We start from the raw sequence: 14511 nt of genomic DNA on the forward strand, positions 1-14511 counted from the left end.
CAGCAGAAGAGAAAGAGAACTTCGATATGTTCCTTAATTGGTGATATAAGTTGTTTTTTTCCTCTTTGTGTGTGTGTGTGCTGGGGTGTCCTGGGAAAGTAGCAAAGTGAAAGGAGTAAGCCAAAGCACGAGAGAGGCGCACAACACCCTTCAAGCCCTGTACGTGCACTTCTTTTGATTTGTTTGCGTTCTTCTTGCCACGTACAGAATTGGCACGCACAAAAAGCCTGCCAAGCTTTAAAACGAGAGCCAGGCTAAATTACCTCTGAAGAAGTGAGCGCGGTTTCACACGCGTGTCTCTGTGTCTCGGTGTACACAGGGTATGTATGCGCGTGATAAGCTTTGGTGCGCGCCGTGACTCGTGTGAATCGCTTCGTGGTGCCCGTATGACGGTGTACGTGACGGTGCACCGTAAGGGGCAGTAAGTGGAGAAGAAGCGGGAAGAAAAAGAAGCGGGTGAAACGAAACCGAAGCCATACAACCGGAGGCTGTAGAAGGGAAAGGAGGGGGGGGTAACCGTGCGTTTTGCGCGTACCAGAGTGACGAGGATGAGAGCAGAGAGTGTAGAAAGAGGGGAAAAGCCGAACACACACACACACACAGATGCTCACCCCTCCTCCAACGTTTGGCGTACTTGTATTTACCCTCGCGCGGTGGAAACAAGAGGGAAAGATACGAACAGGAGCGCCTTGTTGTTCTTCCCGGCGCTGAATACAGCCGGTAACGTAGATAGGAGAGAGAGGGAGAGGGAGTCTCCAGACGGCTCTGTGGGTAGTAGTTGTGGCAAGGCTAGTGGTTCGGTTTTGCGTCATGTTTCAAGCACACAGGGAAAAAGACGAACGGAAAGAGGGAAGACCAGGCAGCGGGGGGGGGGGGTGAAGGATGTATGTAGAAGAGGACCAAGAAATCGAATTCCTCGAAAAGAAAATGGAAGTAAAATCAGTCGATCCACTTCACCCATCGCCCCGTACGTACGCGGCGCATAGCTCGACACAGGTGCGTTGAAAACGCGCCAAAAGCGCAACTGGCGACCACGCATGCCGCAATGTCGCTGTGGATGAGAGGAGCGAGGGGCAGGCGTGTCAGACCCGGGCGGGGGAGAAAGAATAAACTTGCGAGCAGTGCGGTCGATGGCACTTTAGCGTGTCATTCCATCTCGAAAATAGCAATGGGGAAAAAAAAGAAGCGAAAGGGAAGCGCACAAACGAAGGTTGTGACCCGCTGACTCTCCAAGAGACGAGGTGAGAGTACGACGGCAACGGCGATTGATAGCCATGCTGGCAGCATCGAAAACGGCTATCCCAGAGGAAGCCATCTGCAGACCCTGTTCACTGTCGCTAGTAAACATCGCAACACACGTACAAACCAAGGGAACACGAGAACTTCACGCTCGTATAACAGCGCTGTTCCTCGAGAAAATAACAACAGAAAAACGGTAACAAAGTGTAATGGGCACACAGGGGGAGAGAAATGGGGAAGAAAAGCGAGGACAAGTGAGAAGCCCATGTGAAGACAAGTATGGCTGCACTAGAGTAAATCCCGTCACCTCTTTATCCTTCGCTGTCCTCTTTGCACCCTCTCTCTCTCACACATCTTCGTAGTCGCTGAAGGGAGAAAGAAGGAGGCACATACAAAGTGACCCACATTCGATGCCCCCTGTCATTCCTCCTCGGAGTTGGGTAGCATGTTGATGTCCTGCTGGCCATCCTCGAGGGCAACGGAGAGCTGTGGACCCTCGTCCTCGTCCACAGCTCGGGCATTGAAGTCAGTGTCCATATCAGCACAGTTCTCGATACTGTAGTAGAGTTTCCGCTTCATCACCTCTAGCGTGCTGTAGTCTGGCACCTCAATAGCGAAGAAGCACGTCGCCGCACGTGGAAGAATCGTGTCGGCATCGGCCTGCGTGGTAAGGGGCAGAATACGTAGCTTCACTGGCATCCGATCGCGTCCCGACACAAAACGGAGAAAAAGTCGCCGCTGTAGCGGCGTGGCCTCTTCGAGCGCCTTCCATAACAACTGCACACGTCGATCCTCACTTGTCAAGCCTTCGTAAGACGCCCCCTTACGCAGCTCCTCTGGCGTATAGTCCGCCTGCCCACACACGCGCAGCTCCAACTCCTCCGGAGTCAAGAGCAGCACGGCCACCTCCGGCACCACCGACAACAGTCCTTCTCGCATCCTGTGCAGCTGCAGGTCAAACTCGTGGAGCCGCGCCTGCAGCAACGCCTCGGCATACTCGTTGCTGCGTGCCAGCGTCACTCGCGTCTGCGCCCCTCCCTCAATCAGCTCCTTTGTCGAGTGGTCGCTCAGCTGCGTTACGAAGAACTCATCACCGAAGACGTCTTCGAAGAGCTCCGTTTCGGTGCCCCCTGCCTCATCCCCGTCTGTCAGTGCCACAGGCGTGGATGCAGCACTGAGGGTGCGGAACTCGCGAATGCACTGCACACAGATCGCATCGACTTGCTCCACCTCTGTCTCCGTGATGGGGTAGGCGCACAGGTAGCGCCACACTAGTGGCGGAAGAAACAAATCGAGCGGGTCCTCGCTCCGCAGCGCACCACCGACTAGCTTACCAATGAATACAAATGCCTCCAGGTCGTAGGAGGAACAGGCAGAAGCGGCCGGCACGTACGCCTCACGGTGGCTTCCAGTGTTATGCACGTGATTTGCGGTGGGCACAAAGAACGGCAGACGGCCGGACATGAGCTCGCGGCACATCTCGCTCAGGTGCTCGCGAAAAGGACCGCCCGCGTCCTCGGCACCCTCGCCAAGGAAAACAGTGCTCCAGAAACGCTGGTGGGTCTGAAAAACGCGTGACGAGTGGGAGCCTAGCAGGGCGAAGGTTTGACCAAACACCGAAGACTTGATCGACTGCCTCTCCGTGTGCGCCTTGGCACGGTTAATGCAGATGCGGTACTGCTCTGAGCGCACTGAGGATACGCTGAGCAAGCTCTCAACAAGCTTCCGCCGCACAGAGCGGAATAGCAGCGTGCGCAGCGATAAAAACAAAAGCGTCATGAGTGTCGGGTGAGCTGTGTTGAGAGCCAAAAATGGAAGAAGGGCGTTGACAACTTTGCTGACGGCTCGCAGCACCTTGAATATGCCCCACGAGCGCTCCGCTACCGTAGCAGCGCTGACCCCGCCGCTGCCATGGTCAGGGTACGCGAAGGTGGCGAGATAGTGTGCCAGCTCCTCCTCGGCGTTCTTCGTGAACGACTGCGTGACGTCGCTTGAGAAGTTGTCGATGGCGTGGACGACGAGACGATATGGAAGCAAGTTCTTCTCAAACGCATCCATGGACCACAACCGTGCTGTTTCTATCGGTGCAGTGGCGAGAATACGCGGAGCAGGAGAAGCTCTGCCGACACTCACCGCCGTAGTCACACTACCGCCCATTGTGGGGTGAACGCCGCGGAGCACTCGCCACGCTTCCTGCATCGCTGCCATGCGCTGCTGCGTACTCGCTGCCGAGGCGTTGTTATAGAACGTGTCCATCCGCTCATTCCACGAATCCGGCACCCCAAGGGGATTGAAGCCCTCCGGCTTGTATTTGAACGGCAAGGAGCCGAAGTTGAAGCTCACAGCACCACCAGAGCGGAGTGACACCGCCGGGACGTAATAGAGCCCCTGTGGGACATCGTGAAAGGTGCACGTCTCCGTCAGCGGCGACTCGGACTCGAGGGCGGATGTGCCGGTGATGGGACGGCCGTTCAGGAAAAAACTCAGCTCGCCGTGGGTCATGTCCACTGCACAGCCCACCACATCGCCGGTAGCCCACCGCCGCGGCATGCTCACCAGTTCCGGTACACCGAGATGCCACATGACACGCCGAAACAGGTCAACCGACCAGGACGTAGAGGAGTCTCCAACCCCGTGGCCGTTGCCGTGAGGCGCCTCGCCCCTCTGCATCCACCCGATCTGCATCAGACCCTGGGTCTTCAAGGTCACCTCAAAGTACCACGCACCGGCCCCTACTGCGCAGTCCCCCGTCACAGTCTCGAAATCAAGTCCCGTGTTCTTCACGTCTTCCATGTCCACCTGCACGTTCGCAGAGGCCTGCACTGACACGTGCGCCGGGCCCACCCGCTCCGTGCAACCGGCAAATGGGTCCGCCTCCTCGTAATAAAATGGCGGCAGGGGATAGCGGCCACCAGTGAGAAGGTGAGCAGCAATGTCCTGCAGTGAGCGCATCTGGTTGTATGGGAACATCGTGCCCAGGGAGAGGTTAGCTGGGTCCAACGGCAAACAGCCGGACGGTACCTCGTGCTCGAAGTAGGCCGCCCCGAAATTGAGTGACACCGAGTCCGCCTGCCTCATCGACACATACGGGTAGTAGGCAACTGGTGCGGAGCTGCGCGCAAGCGCGCGGTGCCTGGGGTGTCGATGACTGCTGTGGGCGGTGCCACCACCCTCGGGACGCTCCTCCGCTACGCTGGAAGGATCCATCTCCTCGTCGCTGCTGTCGATCGCGAATGCCGTCGAAGGAAATGAGGAGGGGTTCGCAACAGCGGCGCCTTCGATGGAGGCAGCCTCTGGTCCAAAGGTAAAGCTCACCGCCTGGACCCCATTCACGAGGATCGTGCACCGCTGCTCTGGTATGTCAATGACGATACCCAGATAGTCCCTGCTGAACCACAGCGGTGCGCTTCGCGAGCTCGGCGGTAAAGAGAACTGTTGTTGCTGCTCCGCCGAGTGAAACGTACCAGTGCAGCCATTGAAAGTGACCGGCTCACGCTCCTGCATTGCAGCGCTTGTCGGCGGCAACGGTGTCTCCTGGCCACCAAAAGCAGTGAATGGGATAGGCAGCACACCAACTGAAAGGTCGCCCGTCCCGCCGATTCGCAGTTCGTAGTACCATCGACCTGCAGTGAGAGGCACTCCAGCCACCACCGAACCACCAGTGCCCTCACTCCGCAGAATGCACACCCCGTCGCTGTTCCATTCGAGCGAGAGAGACTGCGGGTTGCAAACCTTCTGAATGCTCACCCGGTCGGCGGCAGTGTCTCGCTGACGGTACAGCTGCAGCTGCTCTTGTCGGTGACGCAGAAAATCCGTAGTGGCCCCGCTTTCCTCTACGCTGGCGTCCGTCAGCGGTGGTGCACTCTGGGCGGTGGTCCTATCAAGCGCACCAGAACCTTTGTTTGACTGGGCGCCCTCCTGCACTCGCGGCGTTCGCGCGGCCTCCCAGCACTGGTCTACATCCCGCTGCATAACGTAGGTCTCCATGCTCATCTGAATAAAGCGGCCGAGCACACGCTGCGTAGGGAGACGGCGGCGGTAGTGGCGCAGTGCCATGCGGCGAACGTCGTGCAGGAGCAACGGCAACGACAGCGGTGGTGGGGTTGTACGGAAGCGCTGACTGAACAAGAGCAGGTGGTTGAGGCAAGAGAAAGCAAGAAGTCGCGTTTTACTAGTATTACGCTGCGCCACGGTCTGCAGAGCCTTGAGACACTCCACCGACCAAACGCACGCCACTGCCGAGCTGGCCGGAGAGTCAAGTGTGAGAAAGGCGGAGAGTGCGCTTTGAAAGAGACGCATCGCCCGCAGCTGCGGTTGGTAATCGTGAACGACAGCGATACGATGGCCCCAGTTGAATGACTCCGCTGCCGATCGCACTGCCAGGAAGAACTGCGGCAAGCACACCTCAAACGAGGAGAGCGCTGTGCTGCAGAACTCGGATAGCATCGATCCCAGCGTTCGGTCAGCAGAGACGGTTACAATTCTCCAGCTGGCCACGCTACGCTCATCCAAGAACACAGCGTAGGAGCGCTGGCCTGGCATCTGCACCCTGTACACATTCGAGGCAAACGGCCGCTGAGGGTGAGCCGATTCAAATATGCGAGTGTGCGGCGACCGCTGAGCAATGCGGAGCAACTCCGTCAGTAACGCATTCCCCATATCCCACATTGCCTTCACTTTCGCAGCATTCTCGGTACGGCCGCGGCTCACGCGACACAGAGACGCCCACATCTCATCTAGCAGTGTCGTCATATTCTTGCCCGATGTCGACACAGCCCAGTGTGCCAGCCGTGCTACGCAGACGTCATCTTTGAGGGCATGCATGATGTGCTGATCCGACTCAGACAAGCCCTCAGAGGACTTTACCACGCGACACAGTGCATGAGCCAATATGTGAGCACTGTAGAAAGCTGCCAGTTGGCGATGGCAGCTTGAGCAAATGCTGAGCAGCTGCTCACGAGACTGGGAACGCTTCCTGTACCACAGTACAGGCTGCTGTGATGGCAGCGGCTCACTAAGCACGCGAAGGTCAGTCTCCTCCGACTCGCTACCGAAGTCCAGTTCCTGCGCGAACGCCTCGTGGACCTGGCTGTGGCAAACGGCTGCCTCTTCGGACTTGTCAAAGTAGCCCACGTCCCCCTCCGTCCAGATGTCCAGCACAACAGCTGCGAGAGCTTTCGCCGCGTTCTCGACGCCGGTTCGTGTCGTCTTCAGCAGCAGCGCTACGTGCGACTCCAAAAACAACGACAAGGACGAGTTCAGGCGCCGCAGCTGGTCCACCATAGCCGGCCGCAAGGCGAGTTCGTAGACCCGAAAGTTCTTGATGTCGCCGACGAAGGCGCTGGAGCTGAGTTGCTGAGGAATGCCACCGAGTCGCAGCTCCTCCTGCAAAAGAGAGCCGCCGCCAGTCTTCATCGACCGGGTGTCGAGCAGCAGCCCACCACGGAAAAGAGAGAGGGTAGTGCCAGATTGCACAAAGGTCACGTGAATCCACCTGCTGAGGTCGGCTTCAGACAAGGCGAAGGTGCAAATGGTTGCTGGGTCGGCGGGGTCGAGCTCCGATTCGCCGCCAGGTAGACAGGGAAGCCACCCAAACTCCAAATTACCCTTCGTAATGCGGGCCACCATTTCCAGCGCTGTCGCAGCAGAGCCGCCGCGCAGCATCTGTGCAAAGAGAATTTGATGTCGCTCGATGTTTGTCATGCGCAGTGCAAGATCCACCGTGAAACTCAGTCCCACTGGAGCAGCCGCCACCAGGCGCACGCACCCCCCATTGAAGTGAATCGTGTCGAACATCTCTCGCTCGGCTGGCACAAATAGAGCATCTGGCGTAGAGGACGCCGAAAGTCGAGACCCCATCTGAGTGAAGGCGGTGATGGAAAGCCGGGGCGGCCCTGCGTCTTCATCGCCAATGCCTTCCTCCTCGTCGATGCCATCCAACCCCTGCGGGGGGTACGGGGAGCGTGTGCCGAGCTCCGAGTCGTCCTCCTCCTCCGCCGCCTCACTACCCTCGTCATCCTCATCCTCGTAGGTTATATCAGGATCGTCGTGGGCTTGGCCTAGCAGAGGGCAGTGGAGAACAGGGTCGAGAGCTGCAAAGGTCCGCAGCCGCATCGACGAAGAAGGGAGCGTAGGGGAAGCGACGCTGTTGCCAACCCACATGTGGCTGCGCCTTGCGTTCCCTCGTGACCCCAGCCGCTCCTTTTCGCCGCTGCCAACCCAATTTCCACGGTCTGTCCGAATCGCGCTGAGCGTGTTTCGGGGAAGCCCGCGACGCTGTCGGCACTGGAGCAGACCCCACAAGCTCAACACGAGCTCTAGCCGAACCTGATCCACGTTAGACGTGACATCGTCGGCCATCTCAGTCAGCATCGAGAGAGAGTCAATCAGCTCTGGCGGCACCGACACGACGTGGCGTTCCACGCAGCGAAGCAGTACACAGGATAACTGAGCGACAAGACACACATCTTCACTCGACCGCGTCGCTGACGTCACCGCTAGAAACCACGCTTGCGCCAGCTGCGTCACCGCCTTGGCGAGCTCTAGGTGGGCCGTGTCTCCCTTGATTGGAAAGGTGTCATTGGGAGGCTCGTCCCCGCGCAGGGTGGCGTGCACAAAGCGCAGGGGGAGCCTCTTGATGACGCGCGTAGTCATAGTGGACTGCATGGTTGTTGCTGCCCCCGTCTTTGACGCGTCGCCTGCTTGCACCTCCAGAACTTCACACATCTCCTCCGACCACGAGGCTTGCAGGAGTAGCACGGGAGCGATGGTGTGCGCGTCGAGATGTGCCATAACAATATCACCCGGCACAGCCAGCCTGGGCATACCACCAAGAATGGCGAGGCTGAGCACAATATCACGCATGCTGGTTTTGCCGCCTCCACCTTTTCCCTGATCGCCTTTAGGAATCTGCAGGCCAGCGCTCAGCGTGTACTGAAGCCACGACTGTAACGCCGTTTGCCAGGCGTGATGGCTACGCTCGTCGTGGTCGTTGTTGAGGTGTTGCAGCAGCGACAATGCGAGCCAGTGTGCCGTGTCGCAGGAAGTTATCATGCTCACGGGTGCGTTGCCTTCCAGCATATGTCGAGTCTCGGAGGCAGACATGCAGGTGTCGCCAGTGGTAATGATGCAACTTGCCAGATGAAGGAGCACGTGAAGAAAGTTCGGCAGCGAGGGAGGAGTTGGCGAGGCAGTTGCAGCACTGGACGGCCCGGCGCGCGCCGCACACGAGGTCGGTGTTTTGGCACTCGCCGCATCCTCCTTTCTTGGATCAACTGCCGGAGCGGCAGCGAGAGCAACTGTCGGCGGTGTTAGATACATAGTGTAGTACCACGCCATCAGAAGCGCCGTCACCGCCTCGCTCTCCTCCGCGCTGAAGAGAACGACACGTGAAGTGGTCAAGAGCCACTGCGTCACCATCTTCGCAAGCAGCGCTGCAATGCGGCTGGTGTAACGGGCAATGACATCTTCTGGCACGCCCCGGAGAAGTTTGCACAGCAGTGTCAGATGACCGAGTAAAGTCGTCACATACCGGGCTGGAAGCGGCAGTTGTGAAAGGGGCACCTCTGCCGAGGGAGCCAAGGCGCCCACAAGGGCATCGAGGCAGCTCCCTACCGTTTCCGCAAGCTCTGACATCGAAGTGGGTGCAATGAAGACGACCTGGGATGCAGCTTCACACATCACCGTCGCTGCGCGCATAGATAAGAGGCGAAACGCATCCCATCCGTCCCACGAAACTTCCAACTCCAAACGCGGACCCAAGTGGCGCGCACCAGAAGCGAGTTCCGCTGGTGACACCACGCGCAACACACCTGGGGCAGCTTTTTCAGGCCCGCTCTGGTAAACAAATGGACGCGCCCCAAAGTTCACGAGCACACAGCCTTTTCCCTTCATGCCTATGAGTGGGCTGAGCTGCTCCGATGTCACCATGGCCTTGACGGAGTAGACAGACTTGCCGTTTCGGGTCCAGAAAATGTCACCCGTCTCGCGGTCCCAACCGCAGCCAACAACGTCACCCATGCCGAAGGTGGAGCCGATCGCACGCACATTGCGGTTGGTGTACACGGCTCCTTCAAGTCCATCGTACGCGAACGAGTCTGCGTCCCAGCCTGGCATCTGCGAGAGAGTGTAGTCCGCTGGCCCTAAACCAACACTCACGTACCCGCCCTGGTAGAGATCCACCACATGAACCTCGTAGTAGTACGACGCGGCTTCCTTGCGTACCGACTTTATCCAGCTGCATGGAGCGACGCAGCTGCCGCGGCCGCCGGAGGAATGCAGCGTCAGACCAGCAGCCCCGACAGTGATGGTGGAGGCGCACCCAGCCGAAGAGAGCTTCATGGACCGCAGTGCCCACGGCAAAGAGCCGTTCACTCGCTCATACAGCAGCTCTGGGGACCCGTCTAAGGTCCAGAGACGGCGCATTACCTCGGCGGAGGCGCTGGTGGCTCGCAGCTTGCGAAGATCCGTGCGGCGAAAGGGGCAAGAAAAAAGGGCTGCCAATAGAAGTACCCACGGCTGCCTCTGCTTCACCACTTCCTGGTACGCCTTCATAGCCGCCTCAAGCAGTAAGAAAAAGGCGCCTTGCAGTCGAGTGTGCTGCTCCATCGAGCATCCGTCGACGCCGTCAGCGTAGTGCCAGCCGCACAGGGTCCGTGCGATCACAGGGTGCAACACACGCGCCAGTAGTGCACTGTGCCGCGCTTCCTCAGTGAGCTGCCACAGAAGCTGAAGGCCAACAAGACGATACTGCGCCTTTTTCGATCGCCACGCCACGGCGTCCTTCATCTCTGACGTGCTCACCTCACTTTGGAAACAAGCAATGATCTCAGCGCCGACATTCAGGTCCGCCACTTCCTCGCGTGACGACATGAGCGCCTTTAGTTGCCGCATCGCCTTCCAGTTCTTGAAGAGCCGCCGCCACCGCTGCCGCTGGGTCGCTTGTGCAGCATGCGGGCTAGGGGTGCTGCAGGCGCGAGTCCTCGATGAGGAAGAGGAAAGAGTCCCTCCCACCTGTCCTGCGTCGACCTCGTCGTCTCCCACCTCGATGATCGGCTCGAACAACGCCAGAAACACAGCACGCTCCCGCATCTTTGCCACGTACTCCTTCGACTCCTGCCGCTTTGACAGGCACCACGGCCGCAATTTGAGTACCAGCTGGAAAGCAGGGAGAAGGCTCTCGGGTGTGGCCTCACGTAGCGCCTGCGTCGGCAGCAGCAGTGCACAAAAGGCAGCCATTAACTGTCGCTCAGCTTCGCGCAGCTGTTCATCACGTACTATACGCAAGGCTGAGACGTCCCTCATCTGCAGCTCCTCAAACACTCGACTGAGTATGCCAACGCCACCTTGAAGATTCTTGATGAGGACGTCACGCTCTGTGTTCAGCCGGCGCTGACCGTTACACAGCACACTCATGTACGACGGTCTAGGCGACGCCGAAGCTGCTTGCAACCCACCCCAGGCTGTAGAAGCCGCCGCCACCGACGCTGACACTACGTCATGCGAGGAGGGGAGGGGGTTGAGCAACGTGCATCCTAGCTGGGCTAGCGAGTAGGTGAGAGCAACGCACAGACGCGAGGCCCAGCGTTTCGCCTCTTCACCGGCAAAGCGGTCAATGAGCATGAGGAGGGATTCTCGGCACCTTTGAAGCGACGCCGAACAAGCAGCGAGGGCGGATGTCGGGAGCAGTGGCAGGGACACAGCGAACGAGGCAAGCAGCGCTCCTATTGGGCTGAGCTGCAGGCACTTGAGAAACGTAGCCTCCGCGTCGGGAAGCTGGCGCAACGCCGTCGACACTGCGTCAATCATTTTTTCGCAGCAACGCAGGAGCGCGGTGCTGTATGCGCACTGCAACGTCTCCAGCCGCTCCGCATTCCCGTCCATGCCACAGCCCGACAGCAGCACCTCCGCCAAAACTTCCAAGCAGTGGCTTGTCCGCAGCAGGCCGTCGACGCTCTTCACGCGCAGCGAGCGGTTCACTTGGTACATGGCCTCCTGATACAGGGCAGAAAATAGAGAGGACAACTGGCTGGCGGGCTGTGAGGAGAGCAGGTCGCAGCACGTATGCAGAGAGCTGTAGAGCGTCAGCAAGCAGCAGTAAACCGTCTCTGCCGCAGACCCTCGGGGCTTGCCTGATTGTTCCTCTAGGAACAGCAGCCGGCTGCCCCCTTTCAGGAAACACTGGCAACAGGATCGAAGGAGTGCCAAGGAAGACGGAGCGTACAAACAACTGCAGCGAAGTGCAAACAGTATGACGGATTCGCGCAGCTGCGATGTCTCCAAGGACATCACAGAGCCATCCGTCTCCTCGCCATCTGTCACTGCCCGCAACAGCTGATCCACTGAGTCGTAGCATCCACCTACGCGAAGAGCGAAGTCAACCGGTGAGCTATACAGCCGAGCGAGTAGGTTCACCTGAAGCAGAGTACAGGTCTGGTGCACCAGATCGAAGTCGCGCTGTGAAGTCGGTACCGAGGACGCCTGCTGGGCCACCCGAAGCAGTAGGGTTAGCACCGCATCGTCGGGGTCGAGTACAAAAGGTGGAACTACTGCGGCCCAGGCAGATTGATCCGTCAGGTACTGCACGGCCCTCAGAATCCGCTGGGCGTGTGCGGTGCTGCGCTCTAGAACCGCTTTTCCGCACTGCCACGCAGTCGTGTACGGTGCGTATGGAGCTGCTTCGCTGTGGCCCGCATACGCCCACATCTCCCACAGAAGCACCTGCGGCACTGCGCTGGTGGTGGTAGCAGCAGCGGTTGCACCGCTCAAGGGCGTCGCAACCGCGCAGCAACACAGAGACTTGCGTGCGAGGTCCGCAGAGACGCCTTTTACACACCAAGAGAGCGGCAGCTCGACGCTGCGCTGCGCTACAAGACACCGCCGATCACGAGCGTAGTCGAACACGCACAGTGTGTGATCAGAGCGCACGCCGGCGATGGTGTACGACTCCTGCGATGCCGCGAAGAACACCTCATCTGCCTCCTCGATCCAGGCCTGTGGCACAAAATCAAGCACCTGCCGGCTGTCAAGGGAATCCTCCAGAACTGGAAACGAATCCACCGCGCACCAGTATGGCTCTCCGTAGGGTAAGAGAGCGTGCTCGTGGTGCGCTGTGTAGTCCATGATCACATTACCGTATCCTTCGTTGAGTGGGAAGTACGCACAGAGGCCGTCCTCGTTGCCAAACAGCGGACGCCGCGCGTCTCGCGCGAGCTCCGCGGCGGTGCGGGTGTGCTGCCAAACGCGCACCTCTGCTGCGAACCCAATAAAACTCTTGCCCACGACACACTTGGCGTGGGCGATGGCATTGGGTGAAACAAGAGCTGGCTGCCGACTGACCAGCTCGTGATCGAGCCACAGCTCCCACGCCGCTCCATTGAAGTTGAGAGCGACATGCCACCAGCGTTCCAGCACGGAGAGCTTGCCGGCAGAGTTGTACATTGCAAAAGACGATCCCAAGCGCGGTGTGCGAGCACCACCGCGCCACCGAACCCCGTCGCCGACAGGCTCCAGCCCGAGAAGTACCTCATCCACACTCTTGTCACCGATGGAAAAGAAAATCTGGTCTTTTGCCACGCTGCGCGGAAACACCCACATCTCAATGCAGAACGGGTGAAATTTATCTTTGAGAGTCACACGCCCCGCTGAGACGAAAACGGACTTGGTGAAGTGGAAAGCAGCGCGACGATGCAACGCCGCATTGAAGGATGGGCTGCGCAAAAGAGGGGCAAACTCCATCGTCCCCGCAGTGCCGAGGAGTGCATCCAGAGAGATCTCACCCACGTAGAGACAGCCGCGTGTGCGCTGCAGGGGATGAGAGGAAACAAGACAGCATAGCGCATTCCTCTCCGCTACACAGAAGCGGAAGCGCACCTCCGCCAGCGAGAGGCCAGTTGTGCGCAACGCTAGACGGCCATGACACTCCTCATCAGGACCTTCTCGGTGAACAGAAAAGTGCCAGAAGTGCTCATCTCGCCCGAGAGCTCGAATGCACAGAGCGACACCTTCGCTGGGGTATAAAACAACATCCCCGCGCAGTCCTGGAAGCTGCTGCACGCTGCGCTGCATGAGGCGAGTGCCCATCGTTCCCAAGGCTTCGTAGCGAGCAACGTGCGTGTCACCCAGAAGGAGAAAAGTACGGCCGTGCGCCGAGCATTGCAACGAATCCTTCGGCTGGAACTGAGCGGGCAGCACAAGGGTTTTCACAAGAAAATCAGACATCGTCGCCGTCGAGACGCTGACGCACTGCGACGATGTCTTGGCCGGAAACACGGCAGGGTCTAGAGTACGAAGAGCGGAAGGAGCCACTAAGCACTTCAGTAACAAGGACAGGCGACCGCTGCGCAGCGCCAAACCGAGCTTCGTACGCGCGACAGCCATGCGCAATTGATCATTCAACTCATCCTCCCTGGCGTGTGCTTCGACAATGCGAAAGAGCTCCATACACGATTGCGATGAAGCAAGATCCCAGTTCACATGTGCGACACTGTCGAGCAGCACTGATGAGTATACCCCCTTTTCGTCACAATCTGTGACGGCACCGAGTAGTGCGATGGTGCTTAGCAGACTTGTGTGTTCATCTTGTGCGGGTAGGTAAGCCCCCATCGACTCAATGGCTTCACTCAATCGATCGCGAATTTTCGTCGACGACACTAAGGAAAGTTTGACTTTCCTAAAACGAAGTTCAAACACACGCTCGATGCGCGTGGAGTGGGCGTAAAGGCGCCTCTTCACACCAGAAAGAAGGCTGCGCTGCAGACTTGGCACCAGTGGTGCCTCCAAAAGAAAACTTGGCACGCTAGCCTCATCAGAAGTCATAGAGGAAACGTCAGTCAATACATCAGCTTCGTGATCGTCGGTGGCGACAACGCTGTCAATGATATCTGCCACACTTAGCAGCCCCCAATCATCGGCATGACTTCCGGAGATCATTACACCGCTTCTCTTGGGGATGATTGTGGCACCTGAAATGCGCGCTGAGAGAAATCGCCAACCGGAGTAACAGGAAGGAGTATAAACACAAAAAGGAATGCCCAATAGATGCACAGACCCTTCAGCTGACACAGCTCCTCTTCAAGAGAAAAAAAACAGATGCGCAAGATGAGGACGTGCAGTCGAATCAGAGGACAGAGCCCACGCAGCACTCATCTATAATTCTCTCCACTGTTCTGAGGATACGCAGAAAATGTCGAACAAAAGGATCGAAAAGCACAACTCTTTTTTTTTCTTTTTGAGCGTTAGCGTGTGTGTGTGTGTGAAAGTGTAATGCCTTAA

At 58.3% G+C, this 14511-nt stretch overlaps 1 protein-coding gene across 1 annotated transcript; it reads right to left on the reverse strand.

Annotated features, from left to right (window-relative positions):
• Positions 1-1659: 1659 nt before the first annotated feature.
• Positions 1660-14169, reverse strand: LPMP_356480 (ubiquitin-protein ligase, putative; the record flags this gene model as incomplete). Its single annotated transcript, XM_010705274.1, has 1 exon — positions 1660-14169. One exon carries the CDS (start codon positions 14167-14169, stop codon positions 1660-1662), a length of 12510 nt encoding a protein of 4169 aa, XP_010703576.1.
• Positions 14170-14511: the final 342 nt, after the last annotated feature.

Source organism: Leishmania panamensis (genome assembly GCF_000755165.1).
Source record: "Leishmania panamensis strain MHOM/PA/94/PSC-1 chromosome 35 sequence".
Lineage (NCBI taxonomy): Eukaryota > Euglenozoa > Kinetoplastea > Trypanosomatida > Trypanosomatidae > Leishmania > Leishmania panamensis.